General features: G+C 36.5%; 1 protein-coding gene across 1 annotated transcript; it reads right to left on the reverse strand.

Annotated features, from left to right (window-relative positions):
* Positions 1-1,106: 1,106 nt before the first annotated feature.
* LOC136027169 (histidine-rich glycoprotein-like) lies at positions 1,107-20,992 on the reverse strand. Its single transcript, XM_065704167.1, has 2 exons — positions 20,769-20,992; positions 1,107-1,878 (listed from the first exon to the last, which is right to left on the reverse strand). The coding sequence occupies exons 1-2, from the start codon at positions 20,781-20,783 to the stop codon at positions 1,195-1,197; spliced, it is 699 nt and encodes a 232-aa protein (XP_065560239.1). The 5' UTR covers positions 20,784-20,992; the 3' UTR covers positions 1,107-1,194.
* Between the last annotated feature and the right edge of the window lie 1,376 nt (positions 20,993-22,368).

Below are 22,368 nucleotides of genomic sequence, written 5' to 3' on the forward strand. Positions count from 1 at the left end.
CGTCTTGAAAAAATTTCTTGAAGAAAAATGTCTTAATAAAATGTCTTAAAATGTATTGAAATAATGTCTTGATGAATATCTTAATAAAACCTCATGAGTCTTGTGAACTCTAACTAGTCTTGTGAACGCTAGTGAACTCTAACATTCCCCATTGCTTAACAACCAAAAGTAAACAAAACTCTCTTACGTAAGAACCAAAAGTAAGCAAACCCTATTATATTAACAACTTTTTTTTCTGGCCCTCTAATAAGTCCTATTGCGTAACATGCAAACCCTATTACGTAAAACCTAAACTCTATTAGGTAGAAATCATGGTAATCCTGGAGTAAGGAAACCCCGGAAGGTTTTTAAAGAGCAATCTTCCTTGAAAAGCCTTTTGGCATCAATACTGATAGGTTTCATTTTGTGGAAAATGAAACAAGATCATCTTGTATACACTATTTTAAAACTATCTACATTAATTGCGTGCCAAGAAATAAGGAGTAAAATTGGTTAATTATAACGTAGGGTTTTTTTTTTTTTTCATTTTCCGCCGCATCATGTCATCCTTTTTTTGTCTTAAAAACAAGTCCTACTGAGACTTACCATTTCTAAAATTATGAAAAGCTGACAAACACAGGATTAAATTGATGGGGAAGAAACAGAAATCAAGAATTGCTCCTGCAACACTTTTGTCGGTAAAGCCAACCAAATATTGTTGCAACAATTCACATAGCTTTGCGAGGGTAAAACTAGTTTTGTTTTCTGTCCTGACCTAACAAAGAAATGGCCTGAAGGTTCTTTTTTATTTTTCCTAAATTAGGGAAAACTCCATTCAGTTGTGACCTGGCTGCATATTGTTTTTGATGTGACTACTTACATTTTATTTTTATTTTCATCTTTCAAAAAGGAAACCTCACTTTATTGGCATTATTGTAATCTTAATGATGGATCACTAAATAATGAAATCCCCTAAGGTTTAAGAGTTTTAGGAGCCTTAGATGTCCCAATCTGTTTTAAATAATTGCCCGCTATCACTGTAGTAAATGATTTGACCGATGAGCTTCCAAAATGAGTTCCCATTTTGCTTCTAAGAATAACTAAAAACAACTTCTGATTCTAAAATGTACAGAAAAATACGAAACTTTATTTTTGAAACATGGAAGAGCTGACAGTTCAAAATATCCTAGAAAAATATAATTAGTCATAATAGTTTTAATACTTAGGGCTTCTATAGTCAGAAGGGGTATTTCCTCCTCCATAGTCTGATCCAACATACCCCTTTGCATGGTAAGAAGGTGCTACTGGTTTGTAAGCGTTGACTGAAGATTTCCCCCCACTAAGTTTGCAATCAGAATATGTACAAGGATCTTCATAGCTGAGTGGTTTTCCGTATTCATGAATGTCATAGGTTCGATGGTCTTCATACTCATGGTTAGATCCCTTTTCATGACTGGCATAGTGAGGCTTGTACTCCTCGCCATGATGTTTATATTCAAGGGTTTCGTAAGGCTTATGATGGTAAGGCTCATTGTAGTGGTGCTTATGACCTTTGTAAGATCCATAATAAGGATTTTGCTTTGGCTTGTACTCATCATGGTTTTCTTTGTGATGGTACTGATGATGATAGCTTGGTTTTTCATAGTAATTTGGCTTGTACGCATGATAACCTCCTTTGTCGTCTTTATACTGATGATGATAGCTTGGCTTATTATAATGTTCTGGCTTGTAATCATGATCATTGTCTTTATCGTCGTAAGACTGATGGTGATAGCCTGGCTGTTCATAATGGTGATCTTTATAGCCATAGCTCTGGTGTGGCTCATATCCAGTCAAGGGATACCCGCCATATCTGGTCCCAGCTACCATCGAAGACAGAAGAACGACTGCGACGAGCGTCTATAAAAAAAAGAAGAAAAAAATAATAATAAAATCATTCATCGCGAATAAGAGCTTGAAACCCCCTAAAACTGGTTGCAAGATGAAAAGTGTATTTCATTTAACACTCATTTAAAATCTACTGCTCACATCTAGGTGCTTGTACTAAATTCGTCTTGATAATGCCATCTTTAAGAGCTATGTGGCACTAAAAATGTCACTTTTGGTGCCATTCCTGCAGTGGAAAGCCCCACAAGCATAAAAAGAGCACCATTTTAATCTCCATGATCTGGACGCTTTACCCCCTTTTTATACCCCCTATTATTTGAATAGTGTGATACTTTTTTTTTTAATCACGTGCTTTATTCCATCGTAACATCAAAAAATAAAAAATAAAAAAACTAATCAAGTTTGCAGGGAAAAACGACAATTTCCTTTAACAAATATATTTCTGACCCTCATTTTAGTGTTGCTGTTTTAGAAGATATTCCACGTGTTTTGACAACGTTTTTATGGCACTTGGTATCTACGGTTAAATCCGAAAAATTAGAAAAAATGAGGTATTTTTAACTTACGAACGGGTGATCGGATCTTAATGAAATTTGATGTTTGTAAGGATATCGTGTCTCAGAGCTCTTATTTTAAATCCCGTCTGGATTTGGTGACATTGCGGGGAGTTCGGGGGGAACCTAAAATCTTGGAAAACGCTTAGATTGGAGGGATCGGTATGAAACTTGGTGGGAAAAATAAGCACGAGTCCTAGATACGTGATTGACATAACCGAAACAGATCCCCTCTCTTTGCGGGAGTTAGGGGGAGAAGGGCTAATTCAAAAAAATTAAAAAAAAAATCAGGTATTTCTAACTTACGAAGGAGTGATCGGATCTTAATGAAATTTCATATTTAGAAGAAACTTGTAACTCAGATCTCTTATTTTAAGTCCCAACCGGATCCAGTGTCATTGGGGGGGGGGGCGAAAATCTTGGAAAACACTTAAAGCGGAGAGATCAGGGTGAAACTTGGTGGGAAGAATAAGCACAAGTCCAAGATATGTCACGGAAATAACCGGGCCGGATCCGCTCTCTTTGGTGGAGTTGGAAGGGGAGTAATTCAGAAAAATTAGAAAAAATGATGTATTTGAAACTTACGAACGAGTGATCAGATCTTAATGAAATTTGATCTTTAGAAGGATCTTGTGCTTTAGAACTCTCATTTTAAATCCCGACCAGATCCGGTGACATTGGGGGGAGCTGGAAGGGGAAAACGGAAACCTTGGAAACCGAAAATGTTGGAAAACGCTTGGAGTGGAGAGATAGGGATGAAACTTGATGGGAAGAATAAGCAAAAGTTATAGATACGTGATTGACATAATTGGGACGGATCCGTTCTCTTTAGGGGAGCTGGGGGTTGTTAATTTTGAAAAATCCGAAAAATTGAGGTATTTTAACTTAAGAACGGCATCTGAATACAATTTGATATTTTGAAGGAACTCATGTGTCAGAGCTCTTATTTCAAATCCTGACCAGATCTGTTGATATTGGAGAGCTGGAGGGGGAAACCGGAAATCTTGGAAAACGCTTATAAATGTCGTAGATACGTGATTAACGTAACCGGACTGGATCCGCTCTCTTTGGGGCAGTTGGGTGTATTTAATGGATATTTTAACTAAATCCAATGTGGTTTTATATCTATTCCTGCGGCTGCTTCTTCTATTGTCTCTTTTTATAATTGGATTTTTATGGCACTTGGTATTTACCAAGTGACATATAGCGATCGCAAATTCTGTCGGTCTGTCTGTCTGTCCCGGTTTTGCTAGTTTGGGCACTTCCAGATAAGCTAGGACCTCAAAATTTGGCTGGCGTATCAGGGACTAGACTATATTAAATTATAAATAGTCTTTTCCGATTCGAACATCTAGGGGGGGCTGGAGGACGGTTAATCTGGAAAAATTTTAATATTTTTTTAAAATTTTTAATTTACGAACAGGTGACCGGATCTTAATGATGTTTGATATTTAGAAGAATATCGTGTCTCAGAACTCTTAATTTAAATCCTGTCCGGATCTGGTGACATTGGGGTGAGTTGGAGGGGAAAACCTAAAATCTTGGAAAACGCTTAGAGTGGAGGGATCGGGATGAAACTTGATGGGAAAAAATAAGCACACGTCCTACATACGTGATTTACATAATCGGAACGCATTCCGCTTTCTTTGTGGAAGTTGGGGGGCCTAATTCGGTAATTCGGGAAAATTAGAGAAAAGGAAGTGTTTTTAACTTACGAACGGGTGATTGGATCCTAATCAAATTTGATATTTAGAAGGACCTCGTGTCCTTCCTACAGCTCTTATTTTAAATCCTGACCAGATCCGGTATCATTGGGGGGAGTTGGAAGAGGAAACCAGAAATCTTGGAAAACACTTAGAGTGGAGAGATCGTGATGATACTTGGTGGTAAGAATGAGCACAAGTCCTAGATACGTAATTGACATTACCAGACCGGATTGGCTCTCTTTGGGGGAGATTGGGGGGATGTTAATTCGGAAAAATTTGACAAAATGAGATATTTGTTATTTAGGAACCGGTGATCAGATCTTAATGAAATTTGATATTTAGAAGGATCTTGTGCTTCAGAGCTCTTATTTTAAATCCCGACCAGATCTGGCTACATTGGGGAAGTTGGAGGGGAAACCGGAAATCTTGGAATGCTTAGAAATTGAGGATCTTTGTCCTCAATTTGAGGATCTTAGAATCCATGTCTTACGAAAAGGTGATCGGATCTTAATGATCTTGATGTATAGAAAGATCTTAAGTCTCAAATACTCTATTTTCAATTTAAATCGGATGTGGGGACATAGGGGGTTGGAGGGGGAAAACAGAAATCTTGGGAACCGGAAATCTTGCAAAACGTTTAAAGCAGAGAGATCGGGATGAAACTTGATGGGAAGAATAAGCAGAAGTTCAAGGCACGTGATTTACAAAATTGGAACGGATCTGCTCTCTTTGGAGGAGTTTGGGGGAATTTCCAGTGCTTTGGCGAGCTCGGTGCTTCTGGACGTCATAGGACGATGAAAATTGGTTGGTGTGTCAAGGACCTGAACAAATTGACTTGATAACAGTCGTTTCCTCGATTCAACCATCTGGAGGCTGGAGGGAGAGGAACACTTAAAAACAATGAGGTATCTTTAACTTACGAATGGGTGATTGGATACTACTGAAATTTGATATTTAGAAGGAACTTGTGTTTCAGAGCTGTTACTCTAAATCCCCACCGCATCTGGTGATATTGGGGGGAGTTGGAGGGGAAATGGGAAATCTTGGAAAACGGTTAGAGCGGAGAGATCAGGATGAAACTTGGTGGAAAGAATAAATCCATTTCTTAGATACATGACTGACATAACATGACTGAATATGCTCTCTTGGGGGGGGGGGGGGTAATTCGGAAAACTAGAAAAATTGAGGTATTTTTAACTTACGAACAGGAGACCGGTTCTTAATGAAAATTTATATTTAGAAGGAACTTATCTCAGAGCTCTTATTTTAAACCCCGACCAGATCTGGTGATATTGGGGGCAGTTGGAGGGGAAAACCAGAATTCATGGAAAACGCTTAGAGTGGAGAGATCGGGATGAAACTTGGTGAGTAGAATAAGAAAATGTCGTAGATACGTGATTGACGTAACCGGATTGGATCCGCTCTCTTTGGGGGAGTTAGGGGGGTCCAGTGCTTTGGCGAGTTCAGTGCTTCTGGACGTGCTAGGACGTTGAAAATTGGTTGGCGTTGCTGGGACTTGTACAAATTGACTTAATAAAGTCGTTTTCCTCGATTCCACCATCTGGGGAGCTGAAGGGAGAGGAAGAATTAGAAAAAATAAGGTATTTTTTACTTACGAGTGGGTGATCGGATCTTAATGAATTTTGATGTTTAGAAGGCCCCGTGTCTCAGAGCTCTTACTTTAAACCCCGACCGGCATTAAGCTTATTGATTTTCCTTTGAAATCAATCTAGCCATTGTTAGAATTTTGCTAGAGCTCATACCATGTGATCTCTTGGCTCTTGGCCCTTCCGACCTCGTCACAAGTGCCATATGAGCTCTTAGCTGTTGCTCTTTTTATTTTTTACAAAATTAAAAACGATTTGTTAACTGGTACATATTTGTTCACTGACTGAATATCGAAACCGAATCGAAAACATTCAACCTGGAGTTTACAATCTGCAATCCCTCCAGCCCCTTTAGTAAGTTTCATAGATCTTCTGATGACTAGGAGAACTAACAAGGTACTGTAACATCGTACAAAAATGCTGAGTGGCTCAATTTAAAGGTTTTGATTATATCAACTTGCTGTGCGAGATTCGTCTGAAAACTATCACAAAATAGGCTATAACACAAAAAATACGACTTTTAGGTGCCATTACTGGAGTTAAAAGGACGGGAAGCTTTTATAATCATTCGAAAAAGGGAGGAAACGCATCCAGAAGCTCAAGAAAATCTTTAAAAAATCGCACCGTCAGATTCAACGCATTAGAAAACCCTACTGTAGAGATTTCAATCTCCTATCTACAAAATTGTGGAATTTTGTACTTTTACCAGAAGAAAAACACGGATATGTGTATATATTTTTTTTTCCAGGGGTGATCATATCAAACCAGTGATCCAAGTAGATTGGGAGAATGCTCATTCAAATGGAAATTAAAAGTTTTAGTGCGCTTTTTCAGAGACCAAAATGATCGGAGGGCCCCTTGCCCCCCTCACACGCTCCTTTTTCCCCAAACACATTCAATTAAAGTTTTAAGACAGTCATATGATTCACCGAAGTTGAAAGGTCCGGTAACTGTGCCTCTGAGAATGACGCAACCCCATAGTCCCTGGGAAAGGGCTGTAAGTTATGCAATTTGTCCAGTGGGGATTTCCTGGTATGATTTTGGAAAAAACAGTCAAAAATGAAATAAGAAAACTAGTTTTACTTCAACTGAAAGTAAGTAGCAACATTAAAACTTAAAAAGAGCAGAAACTAATCTTTATGCAAGGGGGGGCATCCCTTCCTCACCCCTCGCTCTTCACGCCAAGGTTTGACTATTTGTCACAATTCTCTAAAAACTACCCTTGAAACTTATGGGCTGTTTAATGTGAGTGAGAAATATTGTTAAGGAACTTCATGATTTTAGCGTAAAGGGTTGAGGAAGGGGCACTCCCTTCGCATTTGAAATATTCATTTTAAGTTAATGGAATGTTCCTTTCCTGTTCGTTCCAAGTTTTAATGATGCTCCTTACTTTTAGTTGAAAGAAACTTGTTCTTTTTATTAATCTTTAAAAGGATGAATTATAGCTTATTGAATTTTGAAGCAAAATAAGCAAAAAACTAATGGCTTGTGACCGCAATTAAATAATTACAATTGTTAATGGAGCACCAAAAATTAACAAGCCAATTGCAATAAGCTTATTGAGCGACTTATTGACTTATTATAAAACCTATTTTAATTAAATAAGTCATCAAAGAGACTTAAAAAGGTCGTGTTAATTAACCGTAAATGAAAAACAATACTTAGCTATTTTTGCTAGCATTGTAAGGTTTGTTATGCGTGTATTTTTTCTACTAGAACTAGCAGGCTACATTTATCGCAGAGAGGAATTTAATGACCGAATCAAAAGCTAATGCTTCGTCAAAATTCGTATTCGCAAATCCTTTGTAAAGGGCCACACTTGTGTTTGGCCCTTTTCGGTGTCATTTCGGGAGTTGAAGGACCGGGAAATCTAGCAAGGGTACTATCTCCATGATAGAACATCGTGAACCGGAGGTTTACTCCTTCTTGTGTACTCCCTCTCCCACACCTCTTAGTAGGTGAAAACTTAAGTAAACGTGTTTTGAAAGCCAACTAACTAATCAAAGAAATGACATTTATTTATTTACATTTTTATGAAAATAATTGAATTTCTTATTTACAAGTTCTCAAATATGGCTATAATGACACAAATTTGAGACTCCATTTTTGCGTGACCAAGTTGAAAATATCTTCTACAAAAATTTCAAGGATGTCGGAAATAAAGCCATATTTAATGCCCTTAAAAATTTATGTTGACATTTTAGTTTCATCACCGGAGAACAGATCCTTTATGTTAAACAGATCCGAAGTTAAGGCAGGACGGACTCGCAAAGAATCTTCCTATACCTCCCATGTTAAATATTTGGAGTTTGCCTGACGTTCCTGAATTAGTGATTTTGGCGGTTTTCATGTCAATAGAAGTAAAAAAAATCTGGTGAATATTTTGGCATAATCAAATCTTAAAGCCGACAATTCTTTTTTTTTTATAATTCCAAAATAATTATGAAACCTGTTTCGGGTTTGCATTCTAGATTGCTATGCTTGACATTGTTGTTGTGGGGTATCAAAAAATAGAGCAAAAACTTAAAACAGGCAGAAATTACTCTGTATATTAAAAGGTTTTCTCCCTTCTCAACGCTCTGCTCCTTACGCTAAAGTTTTTTACTGTTTTAAAAAGTAAATTTGAGAAAAAGAGTCAAACTTTAGCATAAAGAGCAAGGTATTGAGGGAGGAAAAGCCCCTTTGATATACGGAGTAATTACTGTTCGTTAATTTTGCTCCTTACTTGCAGTTAAAAAACTTCTTTTTGTCATTTTATTACCAACATAAAGCGAACTTACCAGTAGAGGTAATTTCGAACAGTTCGTGGTAACGAACTGTAGTAAGGAGCGACCCGGCTCAATAGTAACCAAAGCTCTAAAAACAGAATTTTGATATCAAGAGTTACATCTCAAGAATTGCACTTTTATGCCGATTTTAGATATGTGAGTTTCATAATCAAGTTTAGTCTTACCCATCAAAAGTTACGAGCCTGAGAAAATTTACCTTATTTTCGAAAATGGGGGAACCCCCCTAAAAGTCATTTAATCATAAAGAAAGTAACACCATCAGATTCAGCGTATCACAGAACCTTATTGTACAAGTTTCAAGCTCCTATCTACAAGAATGTAGAATTTTGTATATTTTGCCAAAACACAAATCCCAGATGCGTGTTTATTTATTTAATTCTTTTTTCCGAGGGTGATTGTACCGACCCAGTGGTCTTAAAATTTTGCGAGAGGGCTCATTCAAATGGAAAAGAAAAGTTCTAGCGCCCTTTCTAAGTGACCAAACAAATTGGAGGGCACCTAGGCCCACTCCCACGCTCATTTTTCCAAACGTCGTCCGATCAAAATCCTGATATAGCCATTTTATTCAGCATAGTTGAAAAACCTTATAACTATGTCTTTCAGGACGACTTACTCCCCTAAAGTCCCCATGGGAGAAGCTGCAAGTTAAAAACTTTGACCAGTGTTTGCACATAGTAATGATTATTGGGAAGTGTACAGACGTTTTCAGTGGGATTTTTTGGTTGGAAGGAGGGGTTGAGAAGAGGAGGTTATTTTGGGGAAACTTTCCATGGAGGAATTTGTCATGGGGAGGAAAATTTTCCATGAATGGCAGGGGGCAGGATTTTCTAGCATGATTTAAAAAAACAATGAAAAAATAAATATGAAAAAGTGTTTTCAACTGAAAGTAAGGACCAGCGGTAAAACTTAAAACGAACAAAAAATATTACACATATAAGGGGTTCATTTCCTCCTAATCTCTCACTCTTTACGCTAAAGTATTTTTTAGTAATTTCAATTATTTACTCTACGGCCTTTGTGATTCAGGGGTCATTCTTAAGGATTTAGGACAAAATTTAGGCTTTAGTGTAATGAGCGAGGTATTGACAAGTAGGCGAGCCCCCCTTATATACGTAATAGATACCTGCGAATATAGAAGTTCGTTAGGTAAGCTAATTCGTAAGTTACGTATATTTTTACTAATGAAAACCATCGTAAAAAACTAAAAGCTCTAGTTGCCTTTTTAAGTAGCAAAAAATTGGAGAGCAGCTGGGCCTCCTTCCCCGCTCATTTTTCTCAAAATCGTTCGATCAAAATTATGAGAAAGCCGTTTAGCCAAAAAAATAAAAACTCAAATTTCGTTTTAATTATTCATCTGCGCAGAGCCGAAATCAAAACATGGATTAACTAAAAAACGTTCAGAAATTAAATAAAAAACGAATTTTTTTAAATGAAAGGAAGGAGTAACATTAAAACTTAAAACGAACAGAAATTACCCAGTATATGAAAGGGGCTGTTCCCTCCTCAACGCCCCGCTTTTTACACTAAAGTTTTTACAGTATTAAACAGTAGAGTTGAGAGAAAGAGTCAAACTTTAGGGTAAAGAGTGGGGCGTTGAAGAGGAAACAGCCTCTTTCATATACGGGATAATTTCTGTTCGTTCTAAGTTTTAATGCTGCTCGTTACTTTCATTTAAAATACTTGTTTCTTTATCTAATCATTAAAAAGTACGGATAAAGGTTCTGAAAGAATGTCTGCAAAGGCTTTAAAGTATTTGAGAAATAAACTAGCTAGTTTGATCCTCCTAACTCATAAAAGCATATTGGTATTTTTAATCGTACTAATAAGAACTTTGTGAATTACTCGAATAAAAATTTAAATGATAGTTGAGATGCAACTGAATTTGGGGCACGGGTTTTTACTTTGAATTTGATTTTAGGGAGTCGAGTGAGACTTTATTTTTCTTTGAATTTGGTTAGTAATTTTCGTTGGAATTTGGTAAACCGACACGGGTCTGTTTAGAGGGCATTTCCTGTCATGCCCCAGAGGATTTTGTAAAGTTTGAAATACTTGGCTTTCCTGATTGGTAGTTCCAGGACAGTTTTTGGCTTGGTTACATACATAAATAAAATTGGGTGGTTTAATCTGACAATGAAATACAACAAACTTTCGGTTAGATCGTATAATTTCCATTTCTCACCCATTTCTAGCTATATTTTATACTTTATTTCATATTTTAATTACCCTACATCGCTCACTACTCTACATACTACCTATCCTTTTTGAAGCTATAGCACTTTCCTTTCTACCAAAACAATAAAATCGCTACTTTACTATTTTACTTCCTCACAACCAATTAGCATTTTATTTACAGGTGCCAAGACATCAATTTGGTTTCAAATATGATGTTTTCTAAAGAACATAGAGCTGGATTGCGCTCAAGACTCATCTTCAAATGCGAATCATGCCATGAGGAAGTCACAATTCACACAGAAAAACCCCTTGCTCCTAGAAGGCTTAAAAAAAAAGACTCAACGAAAACCGTAGTCAAAAAACGGAAAAGGACTGATTTTGATAGTGTTAATTCTATCAGAAAGAAACACAAAACAGAAACAGGAACAGTAAGTGTCAACAAAGAGGTAGTGGTTGGTGCAATAAATGGTGGAATGACTCACGCCCAGGTTCAAGAACTTTTCTCTACCATTGGAAAAAATACCCCGTCTCAAAAAGTCTTTACGAAATTTGAGAAAGAAATTTGAGCAGAATTGGAAAAAGTTCTCTATGACTATCTTGTCGAAAATGGGAAAACCGAGCGAAGGATGGCACTGGAAGCAGGTGAGAAAATTCACCCAAATGGAGCTGTAGAGACATGTGTTATAGTTGATGGAAGCTGGTGTACATCAAGTTACGGGAATAGGTATCGCGCACTCTCAGGCTGTGGAGTGGTGATAGGTTTCTATTCGAAGAAACTCTTAAATCTAGGAATTAGAAACAAATATTGCTGTACTTGCGAGAAATACAGGCATCAAGTAAATAGATCTGTTCCTGAACATACATGTTTTATGAACTGGCAGGGGCCCAGTACAGGTATGGAGTCAGATATATTAGTTGACGCATTCCGAATAGCAACATCCATGCACAATCTAAGATATACTCGATTTGCTGCCGACGGCGATTCGATTACCCATTCTGAAATTATAGCAAGGGTACCATATGGCAGAAATATAGAAAAAATTGAGTGTGCTAATCATGCGTGCAAATGCTTGGAAAACAGACTATATAAGAATCAGCATGAAAATGCCGAATGCAGAAGATTTCTTAGTGCTGCAATAATAAAGAAATTGTGTGATTTTGCCAGAAATGCAATTGCATGTGCCACCACAGAGAAGAAAAGCGTGAAGGTCATTACGCTGAAGACAATTCCTCTCCTTTTTTCCCGTGGCGACCATAGATTTTGTCCTACACGCTGCTCGGTTTCCGGGAAAGTTCTACAGGTCAATCCTGAAGACACCCCTAGTATACGACGTAAAAACTGTCTGCTAGGAAGCGCCTTTTCACTAATGCTTCCACAAAACTCCCTTCAAAAGAAATCAGGGAGCCAACCGGAGCAGACAAAAACTACGGCTCGAACGCAACTGCTCCGGATCTTGATTGCAGTGCGCTCGAAATTGCAAAAACAGATTTTTTACTCGTCTCCAATGTACTGCAACAGAAATACTCAGTATCAAAAAAGCCACTAGGCTTCAGAGAAATCCTATCGATAATAACTGGATAGAATACAGAAAAATACAGAATTACAGCTTCCGTAGCTGGTGCTGTTTGTAAAAGGCGGTTGAAGACTGTGGGTTCATTAGTTCGGCAGCTGCTGTATCCCAGAAACCACCAAACAAAGGCAATGGAGCATGGTCAGATGTATGAGCCTGCAGCTATTGCAGCTTTTGTAAAGAAAATGGGTTGCATTGTGAACTCTGCTGGGCTTTTCATTCAAAAGGAATATGGGTTTCTAGGGGCCAGTCCGGGCGGGATAGCAATTTTTCCTTCGGGTAAGAAGGCTCTTTTGGAGGTGAAGTGCCCTTTGACAGCAAAAGGGCTTACATTGGAAGAGTGGATAGCGCTTAAAAATATATGTCTTGAAAAGAAAGTTAATAGTGAAATAAAGCTGAAAAGAACACATGACTACTATTACCAAGTTCAAATGCAATTGGAATGTTGTGACATTGATTTTTTATGCTTCGTAATATTTTTAGGGGAAGAGGGATTATATTATGAAAAGATTGGTCGTGAACGTGAATCTAATAAAATGCTGCCAAATCTACAAAAATTTTATTTTGAGGCACTGTTACCAGAAATTGTCGACGGAAGGTTGCCAAGAAGTATGGAGATACGTTTATATAAATCCAACTATGCTAGGTATGGGTAGTTATCATGTGTCATTACAGTCTTATCCGAATACAAATTCAGATATACAAATACTCAAGCAACAATCGAACTTTAGAATATTTTTTAATGAATCCGTATGGATAAGCTAAATAAAAAATAACAAGTTTTTTTTAACTGAAAGTAAGGAGCGACATTAAAACTTAAACGATCAGAAATCACTTCGTATATGAAAGGGGCTGCTCCCTCCTCAACGCCCCGCTCTTTACGCTAAAGTTTTTTACTGTTTTAAAAAGTAGAATTGAGACAAAGAGTAAAACTTTAGCGTAAAGAGCGGGGCGTTGAGGAGGGAGCAGCCCCTTTCACATACGAAGTAATTTATATTCGTTTTAAGTTTTAATGTTGCTCCTTGCTTTCAGTTAAAAACATGTCTTTTTTTTATTTAATGTCTGAACGTTTTTGAACTAATGCATGTTTTGATTTTGGCTCTCCAAAGATGAATAATTAAAACGAAATTTCATATTTATATGGCTTTCTCATAATTTTGATAGAATCACTTTGAGAAAAAAGGAGTAGGGGAGGAGGCTTAGTTGCCCTCCAATGTTTTGGTTACTTAAAAAGGCAACTAGAACTTTTAATATTTTACGAACGTTTTTGCTAGTAAAGGATCTACGTAACTTACGAGTTAGCTTACGTAACGAACTTCTGTATTCTGTTAGTGTTAAATTTTAATGCTGCTCCTTACTTTCAGTTGAAAAAACTGTTTCATATTTATTTTTATTGTTCTATTTTGAAATAAGGCTAGAAAATCCTGCGCTCCCTTCATGGAAATTTTCTTCCCCATGACAAATCCCTCCATGGAAAGTTCCCCCAATATAACCCCCTGTTCTCAACCCCCCCCCCAACCAAAAATCCTCCTGAAAACGTCTGTACATTTCCCAATAACCATTACTATATAAACACTGATCAAAGTTTGTAACTTGTAGCCCCTTCCACGGGGATTCTGGTGGAATAAGTCGTCCCCAAAGACACAGTTATAAGGTTTTTCGACTATGCTGAATAAAATGGCTATCTCAGAATTTTAATCGGGTGACTGTGGGAAAATAATTAGCGTGGGAGGAGGCCTAGGTGCCTCCAATTTTTTAGATCACTTAAAAAGGGTACTATATACTTCATTTTTTATATATAATTCACTTGTATATAACTTCATTTCCGTTGGAATGAGCCCGCTCGCGACATTCTATGACAACTGGTTCGATATAATCACCCCTGGAAAAAAAATCCATATTTTTGCTGATAGAAGCTTAACACTTCCACGGTAAGGTTCCCTGATAGGCTGATTCGGATGGGTGTAATTTTGGTTTTATTACTTTTATCGGGTGTTTCCCTCTATTTTCTAAAATAAGGCAATTTTTCTTAGACTCGTAATTTTAGATAGGTATCTCAAATATTTAAAGTCAGCATTAAAATGCGATTTTATTCATGTAGCTATTGGTATCGAAAATCCGTTTTTTTTGAAGTTTTGGTTACTATTGAGCCGGGTCGCTCCTTACTACAGTTCTTTACCACGAACTTTTTGATAAAATGAAATAAATTTGTCACTTCGCTGCGAGCAATTATTTTAATTATATTTTTCTAAATAGGTCTGCATGAACTAAAAACCCGAAAATATGTACTTTTTATTTGTAATTTCCTCAATTTTATACCGTGTCTCCTGGCAAATAATGATGACCAGACCACAGGCACACACGCAGGCGAGGGATTCACCCACCTTAAATTTGTATAATGCTTAATTTTCTCAGCGAAATGTTTAATTTTCCTGTGTTTTCCTGGTATTTCTTTCGTAAGAGTTGAACCCCCCTCCTCCAAAAAAAATCATCGAATAATAATTTCTCTAATTTTCTCCTCGAATAATAGTTCTTTGCCAAATAAATATTCCTCTTTACTTGTCGAATTACGAAGAATGAATATACATTAATCGTCATTTTCAGTGAGAAACCCCTTGAGTTTAATGACGGCAGTGAAATCTGATAACCTTGAGTATTTGTGTGATTTGCCGCGATTGAAAAAGAATTGAATAGGCAGTATAATTTCTGGAGGAGCGTTCGGCCTTAAGATCCTTTTTAAAGTTCAGATATAGCTTATCCTATTGTACTTGTTTAAAAAAAAATGCAACTATAGTTCATCAGATATGGGTTGTTTTTGCTCATATATTTTATTTTAAAATTTTTATTATCATTTTTTGTGTAGTATTTGATTTTTTTTCTCATTTTTCTTGCATGTGGTGATTTGCTCAAGCTAGTTTTTTCTCCTTCTTATTTTTCTCGTTGATGAAAACTTCCGGGTGCGAAGCCAAAATATTTTCAAATTCTTATTTAAAGTGTTACCCGTTTTTCAGCATTTGCATTTCATTATAATTACGAATGATAAGCGAATGTAGTCTAAGAAATGACTTTCCTGTTTTTAGTGCCTTTTAAATATAAAGCAGATTAAAATTCCAAGATTTTTCTAGTTTTTAATAATTATAAAGTTTTTAGGTCAGTACCATATATCGTCAGCGTTGCCACGTTGAACCGTGAAAATAAATACTTGAAAATAATTAATATAATTTGACTACGCTTTTAGTCGGTAGAAATTCAAATATTAACATACTATTGCTTCCCAAAGACGTCTTTACCTTCAAAGGAAAGCTATACCATCTTAAACTGTTTGGTGTGCTATGTGTTATTTGTGCTTGATTTGTTATTATTACTATTATTTGGTGCCTACTACTACCAAACGCCCTATCAAACTATCAACTACCAACCAAACTATCTACGTCCTCCATATGCCAGAGAATCGACTCCTGAATACAGTATATGAGTGGCGCCCCGAGGGGAAACGAAAAAGAGGTCGACCAAGACACACCTTACGACGACAGTAAGACCGAGACCTGAGTAATGCGGAGATGTCTCTTCAACCATAGTGGGAGGACGTCATGGCTGTAGCTCAGCTCCGAGATGTCTGGCGAGGTTTTCTAGACGCGCTATGCGCCACCCCTGGCTCTTGAGGGTCTAAGGTAAGGCTACTACCAAAAACCACATGACTGTATGTGGAGGTCTTTTTCAGTTACGATTGAAATCCGATTTTTCCTAATTTCTTACGACAAATTAAAAAAAAAAGTTTATCAACTGAAACTAAGGAGCAATATTAAAACTTAAAACAAACAGCAATTATTCCGTTTGTGAGGGTGGATGCCTCTTCAGCAATCGTCGTTCTTAACTCTAAGGACTTAAAATTCTTTAGAAAGTGTTCTCATTCAAATTCTACAGACCATTGTGTCTAAGGATTCGTTCTTAAAGAATAGTAGCAAAAAGTAAAACTTTAAAGTAAAGAGAGAAACTTTTAAACTTTAGCGTAAAAAGAGAGGAATGAGGAAGGGGCAGTCACCCTCATATACGTAATAATTTTTATTCGTAAATTAATATTGCTTCTTACTTTCAGTTGAAAAAACTTCTTTTTATTTAATTTTGATTGTTTTTCAAGTCATACTGGAAAATCCTCCTGCCATATCCATGGAGAATTTCTCTCAGAAAAATTTCTCCAGAATATGGAATAAGGGTCCACGCAGGCTATATGTCATTATTCCTTATATAAAGATAGCTGACGCTCCTTTACCCCTCGCTCCTTACGCGAAAGTTTTTTAGTGTTTACAAAAACTTTTCATTCCAATACAACGGCCCCTGTATTTCAGCAGTCGTTCTTACAGAGTTGCGTAAAAACTAAAACTTTAACGTAAAGACAGAGGGGTAGAGGAGGAGGCATCTCTCCTCTAGTACGTAGACTAATATCTGTTTGTTTTAAGTTTTAGTGTTGCTTCTTACCTTCAGTAGAAAAAAAACTTTTGTTTTATTTAATTTCTGATCATTTTTCAAATCATGCCAGGAAATCGACATCCCCCTCAATAGAAAATTCCCCCGGAGGTTTCCACATTAATATTTTCCCATGTAAATTCCCCTCCTCCCCCCACACAAAATCCTCCCTGAAATTCCGCACATTTCCCAATAAAAAAAAAATACTGTATGTAAACAATGGGCAAATTGCACAGTTTACATCCCTTTCGAAAAGCTTTAGAGGCTCATGTTATCCCCAGATGCAAAGCTATTGTACCTTTCAACTACGTTGAACCAAAGGACTGATCAGTTGTCTTTGTAAAAAGGGGCTCGGAGGGGCTAGTTGACCTCCAATCTCTTTGGTCACTCAAGAAGAGCGTTAGAACTTTTAATTTCCAGTCGTATTTGACCTCTCCCGATCTTATAAGACCATTTGCTCGATACAACGCCACTAGAAAAAACAACAACAAATAAACACGCATCCATGATCTTTCTTCTGGCAAAAAATACAAAATTCCACGTTTTTCGAAATAGGAGATTGAAACCTTTACAGTAGGGTTCTCTGATACAGTAGGGTACTGAATGTGATAGTAGGATTTTCATTAAGATTACTCGGCTTTTTTGTTGGAGGGGACCCTTAATTCAAAATCAGGTAAATGTTTTCAGGCTTGTCTATTTTGACGAGTAATAATAAACTTAATGAATTTATATATTTGGAATCAGTATAAAAAACCAATTCTTTTGACGTATTAATTGGTAGCAAATACCTTTTTTAGAGTTTGGTTTACTGTTGAGCCGAATCACTCCTTACTCACAGTTCATTACCACGAACTGATCGATATATGGCTGTGTAAATTTCCGCTTAACCTTTTCAAAAATCGTGTGTTTAATTTTCACCGTTTTTGGTAGTTTAAGGGCTTAATATGTATGAAATACATTCATATCCTTTTTTTCACAGAGGTAAGGGAGTGGGGATATTCCTCCACGAACAAGATTTTTCGGTTCAACCTCCACTTGGTTGAACAATTAGAAAATCATGACTTCAAAATAATTTTTGGTATTTCAACCCCCCTCCTAAAAAATTGCTAGGGTGCTTTTTTCAGAGATAAACCCTGTAAATTAAATTAAAAGTGCATTTCAAGGAAAGCAAAGCGTAGCGTTAAAACTCAAGACGGTTATAACGAGGTGGACTACCCCACAGGGGCGGATCTAGAGCAAAATCTTGGGGGGCGATGTAACAATCTTGGGCGACGGTGCCAATAATTGATCAAATTGACAAATTTATTCTAAAAGAGAGCAAAAAAAGAAAAAAAACAAGGAATGAGGGCAACGGGAAAATCTTAGGGGCCAAGGTCCACCCGAACCCCCTCCTGGATCCGCCACTTGTACCACCCCTAAGTCCCCCACTCTTCATGCTGAAGCTGAATTTATTCTTTATAGAAAATATCCTGGGACAAAACAAGTGTACCCAGTTGGTGATAACAACTGCTTTCTCTATAGCCAACAAACACAACTTAGAAACAATAGAGATTTTTTTTCCAAGACACTGGAATTCAACTCAGTGAATATTTCGGCCCTATGTCCAAGGGCCATCTTCTGCACAACGCCAGAAATATATATATATATATATATATATATATATATATATATATATATATATATATATATATATATATATATATATATATATATATATATATATATATATATCCTTTATTTGACCAAAGATTACATGGTTGCCAAATTTCTTTCGATTGTACAAGCGAAGATGGCAAAAACCATAAGCTGACCTAAACTCAAATGTGCCAACTATAACAAATAGGGTTATAACTGAATTAACTTTGACCAAATGTTTTAACCAACTGCAATAATATCTACAAATTTCAGTTAACAAATTGAGTTTTAGTCGCACAATTGGCATAAGCCATCCCACCCAACGTGGCAGCACTGAAAATGTCTACTTTCATTTTCCATGGATTTCAGGTTATTCTTCATTTTTAATCATAATCCAGTCTCTTCGTAATGACATTGACAACTTGATTGCTTCAACCAAAAATATTCTCCTCAAGTGACCCTACTATAAAAGCATTTTAAATTTATAACTGGTTATAGATTTGATTTAATGCATAATCATTCTATTCTTTTTTTCGTTTTATTTTTGTTGTAGCTATGAAACATGAGATACGAATGCAAGAATCATCCCCCGTCCCTGCTCTTAACGTTGCCTATAGTCTATAAAGAAATAGTGACGAACACCACACTGCCATTCAATTTCACACAAACACAACTTAGAAATTTTTTTTTTTTCTTTAGAGTCCTGGTTAAACTTCGTTGAAGTAAGGATGCTAGGGTTGTTTCAAAAAGTTTATAAAAAGTTTTTAAAAACATTTTTAGTTTTAATTTTTGCATTTTAATGTAATTCTATATATATATATATATATATATATATATATATATATATATATATATATATATATATATATATATATATATATATATATATATATATATATATATATATATATATATATGTCAAATATTGGTCAAATAAAAAGTATTTCTTACTATATGCTGGGGCAAAAAAAGAAGAGGAAAAAATTTAAATAGCTTATATAAGACATGAATTTAGGAAACCACAAGGGGCGGATTCACGGGGGACTTGGACCCCCCAAGATTTTTCTGGCACCGTCATTCATTATTCTTCACTTTTTTTCTCTTTTTAAAAAAATAAACTGGTCAATTATTGTTGTCCTTGTGACCCCCCCCCCTTCAAGATTTTGCTCTAGACCCGCTTTTGGAAACCACACTCTAATTTAGTAAATAGATGTCGATGCATAAATCATCTATGGATCTAGCTCTTACTTTTCACCAAGCATGGTTGGGATCTAAAGTTATTTTCTGTCGGATTTTTGAAATTCGACATTTCGCTCTTATTGATGACGTTTTTATAAGCACTGAGGCCCTCATTCCCAAAAGAAATAGGTATCCCTAATAGAACACTGGCTTTTACTTCCCACCAACCTCTATTGAAATCTCGATTGAGATTTGACAACAAAATCTAAAAGATATTATAATTACAATAACTTTTGCTTATCCCCCCCTAAAAGCCCAGAGCGGGCTGCCAAGAGCTAGTTATTTACCCACTGGACACTCGGTTTAGATACTTGCCCACTGGACACTCGGTTTAGACACTTACCCTTACTTCCTACCAAGTTTGTCTGAAATCTGACAACTCCCTCTAGTAGATATCTTGACGAAGGAATTTAAGAACCCTTCCTCCCCGCCAAAAAATTTGATCATATTCGGATCCCTAAGGACACAGCGTAGAGAATGGAGGTCAGACAAGTAATCAAACTTACAAAATCTCCATGAACATGACTTTAAAAATAGCAAATTTGGAGCTATTGATCATATTTTAATCACAGAGCGAAATTGACCACTAAAATAGCTAACTGTAAATTTGTCTGTAGTTAGCGTATGATCTGGGAATGACACCAGATTTTACTCCCGACTAAGTTTGACTCGAATTCGGCAACATCTTTTACTGAATTCAAGATGTAAAGAATTTATTACCCCCCCCCCATATTGGTCAAATCAGGTGTGGACTCCGGAAACCCCAATTGGGCCATTTACTCTTATTCCCTACCAATTTCGGTTAGGATTTGACAGTCTGTTCTGGCATGTTATGGTAAAACTAAATTTGAGACCCCTCCCCCACCAAAAATAGACGTTGCATCAGGTAAGAACACCAAAAAGTCCCAACCAGGGCTTTTTATCTTACCTTTTACAGCATGTGACTGTCATCCAATAACCATTTCTGTAGATGTTAGGATGACAAAAATCAAGGAGCCCCTCATCCCATAGATTTATATATGCTACAGACCCCCAACCCCTTCTGCGTAAGCATATATGTCCGAGTTTTATCTCAACTTTATCTGTCGTTATTTTACATTATAATGTGGAATACAATTATAGATCAATTTTATTTTGCGCCATTATATGACTAAAACGTACTCACCGATTTTAGTGCCATACTATATCAGTCTGCGTTCACCAATGGCTATATTCAGGATTACTTGACTGAAACCTACAATATAAGTTAAAGAATTTTGAATGATGTTAGAAATTCGACTATTTATCTCTGTATTTTTGTGGGCGAGGTTATTTGGCCTTAAGCGTCAAAACATAAACCCGTAATGGTTTTGCAAGTCAAGAAACAATTCTAGAGTTTTTACTGTCAAGGTGATTGGAAACTGAATAGGGTAACTTCTAGCCGGTTTATATAGTAAAATCCTTGAATACTTCCTATATCAAAAACTCGGTACAAGTTGTCAGGTTACACGCGCACTGAGAATATTGACCGCAATTATAATTCCGCATTTTACACATATTTGCTTCATTTGTTATGATCTGGTGGCTTTGTAACATCGATCACTCCACTTTGACAGCTCAATTATTGCGACGCAAATAACTATATTCAAATGCAAACTCAAGAAAGGAAATTAATTTGATCTGAGATGCTCTCTCTATTACTGTTAAGTTTAGTACTGACTAAGCACCACTGCGACGCATCGATATATGAACCCTCTGGAAGCCCAACTGCCTCTTGATTGTTTCCTAGTCGCTTGTGTCAAACCATCAGTGGTATTACTTCACGAAAATGTTGGGGGGGGGGTAACATTTCGAAATATATGTCGGGGAGGTGCAGTTTCACTTTTTTATTTTTTGTTTTTAACGGAAATACCATCAAAGGGCTTTTCTTAATGAAAATACTAAACGAAGGTATTTTTCAATGAAAACACACAAAAAGACACTTCAAAATCAGTAGGGGTATGCTGATTTTGATCTAAACTGTCAATTTTAAATTTCAGAAGCTAAATAATCAACCAGAAAAAAAATCCCTTTAGACATTATCGTACTGATTAAAAGGGTGCCTTAGAAATTTTTTTCTAAAAAAAGAAAAATTACATTAGGCACAAATATTTCCCGTCCCTTTTAGACCAAAGTTGAAAAAATATGGAGTTTGAACGCCTGGGACTTGGGGGGGGGGGTGTCCACAGGAACATAAACTTTCAACATTAGTAAAGAGTTAAGAACGATGCATGTCACGTATGTTATTACAATTCCCCTCAACATCCAACCTTATCATACTAAATAGAAAGTCATTAAAAATCGTGGGAGGAAGGCTATTTCGATCGCAGATTATAGGATCGAGTACCTTTTAAAGCAGAAACCTATCGAATGACAGCTTATTACCCTTTGAAAGTCATAAGAGTCTCCAGCCCCCCAGGGCATCGAATCAAAATGTAAAAATAGCCCTTTTGAGCAGAAAAATCGAAAGTTCCAAAAACCTTGCCACCAGTGTAAAGCGATATATGTAGGTCCATATCCCAAATTATGTAAATTATCAGTTTAAACCAGTGTAGGTATATTTAATACAAATGTGGCCATGCTATATTTTGATGAATCAAAGTTATACAGGCATGTTTCGCCGTTGCAAGAAAAGAAAAAGAGATACAAGTTACTTAGTAGAACAAACAAGAAAAGAACTGCCAAAATTTGAGAGAAATACGATCAAAGACTTGTGAGTCGTTGAGTGTGCTAAAAAGAAAATATCC

This window comes from Artemia franciscana, chromosome 5 (assembly GCF_032884065.1).
Source record: "Artemia franciscana chromosome 5, ASM3288406v1, whole genome shotgun sequence".
In the NCBI taxonomy this organism is placed as follows: domain Eukaryota; kingdom Metazoa; phylum Arthropoda; class Branchiopoda; order Anostraca; family Artemiidae; genus Artemia; species Artemia franciscana.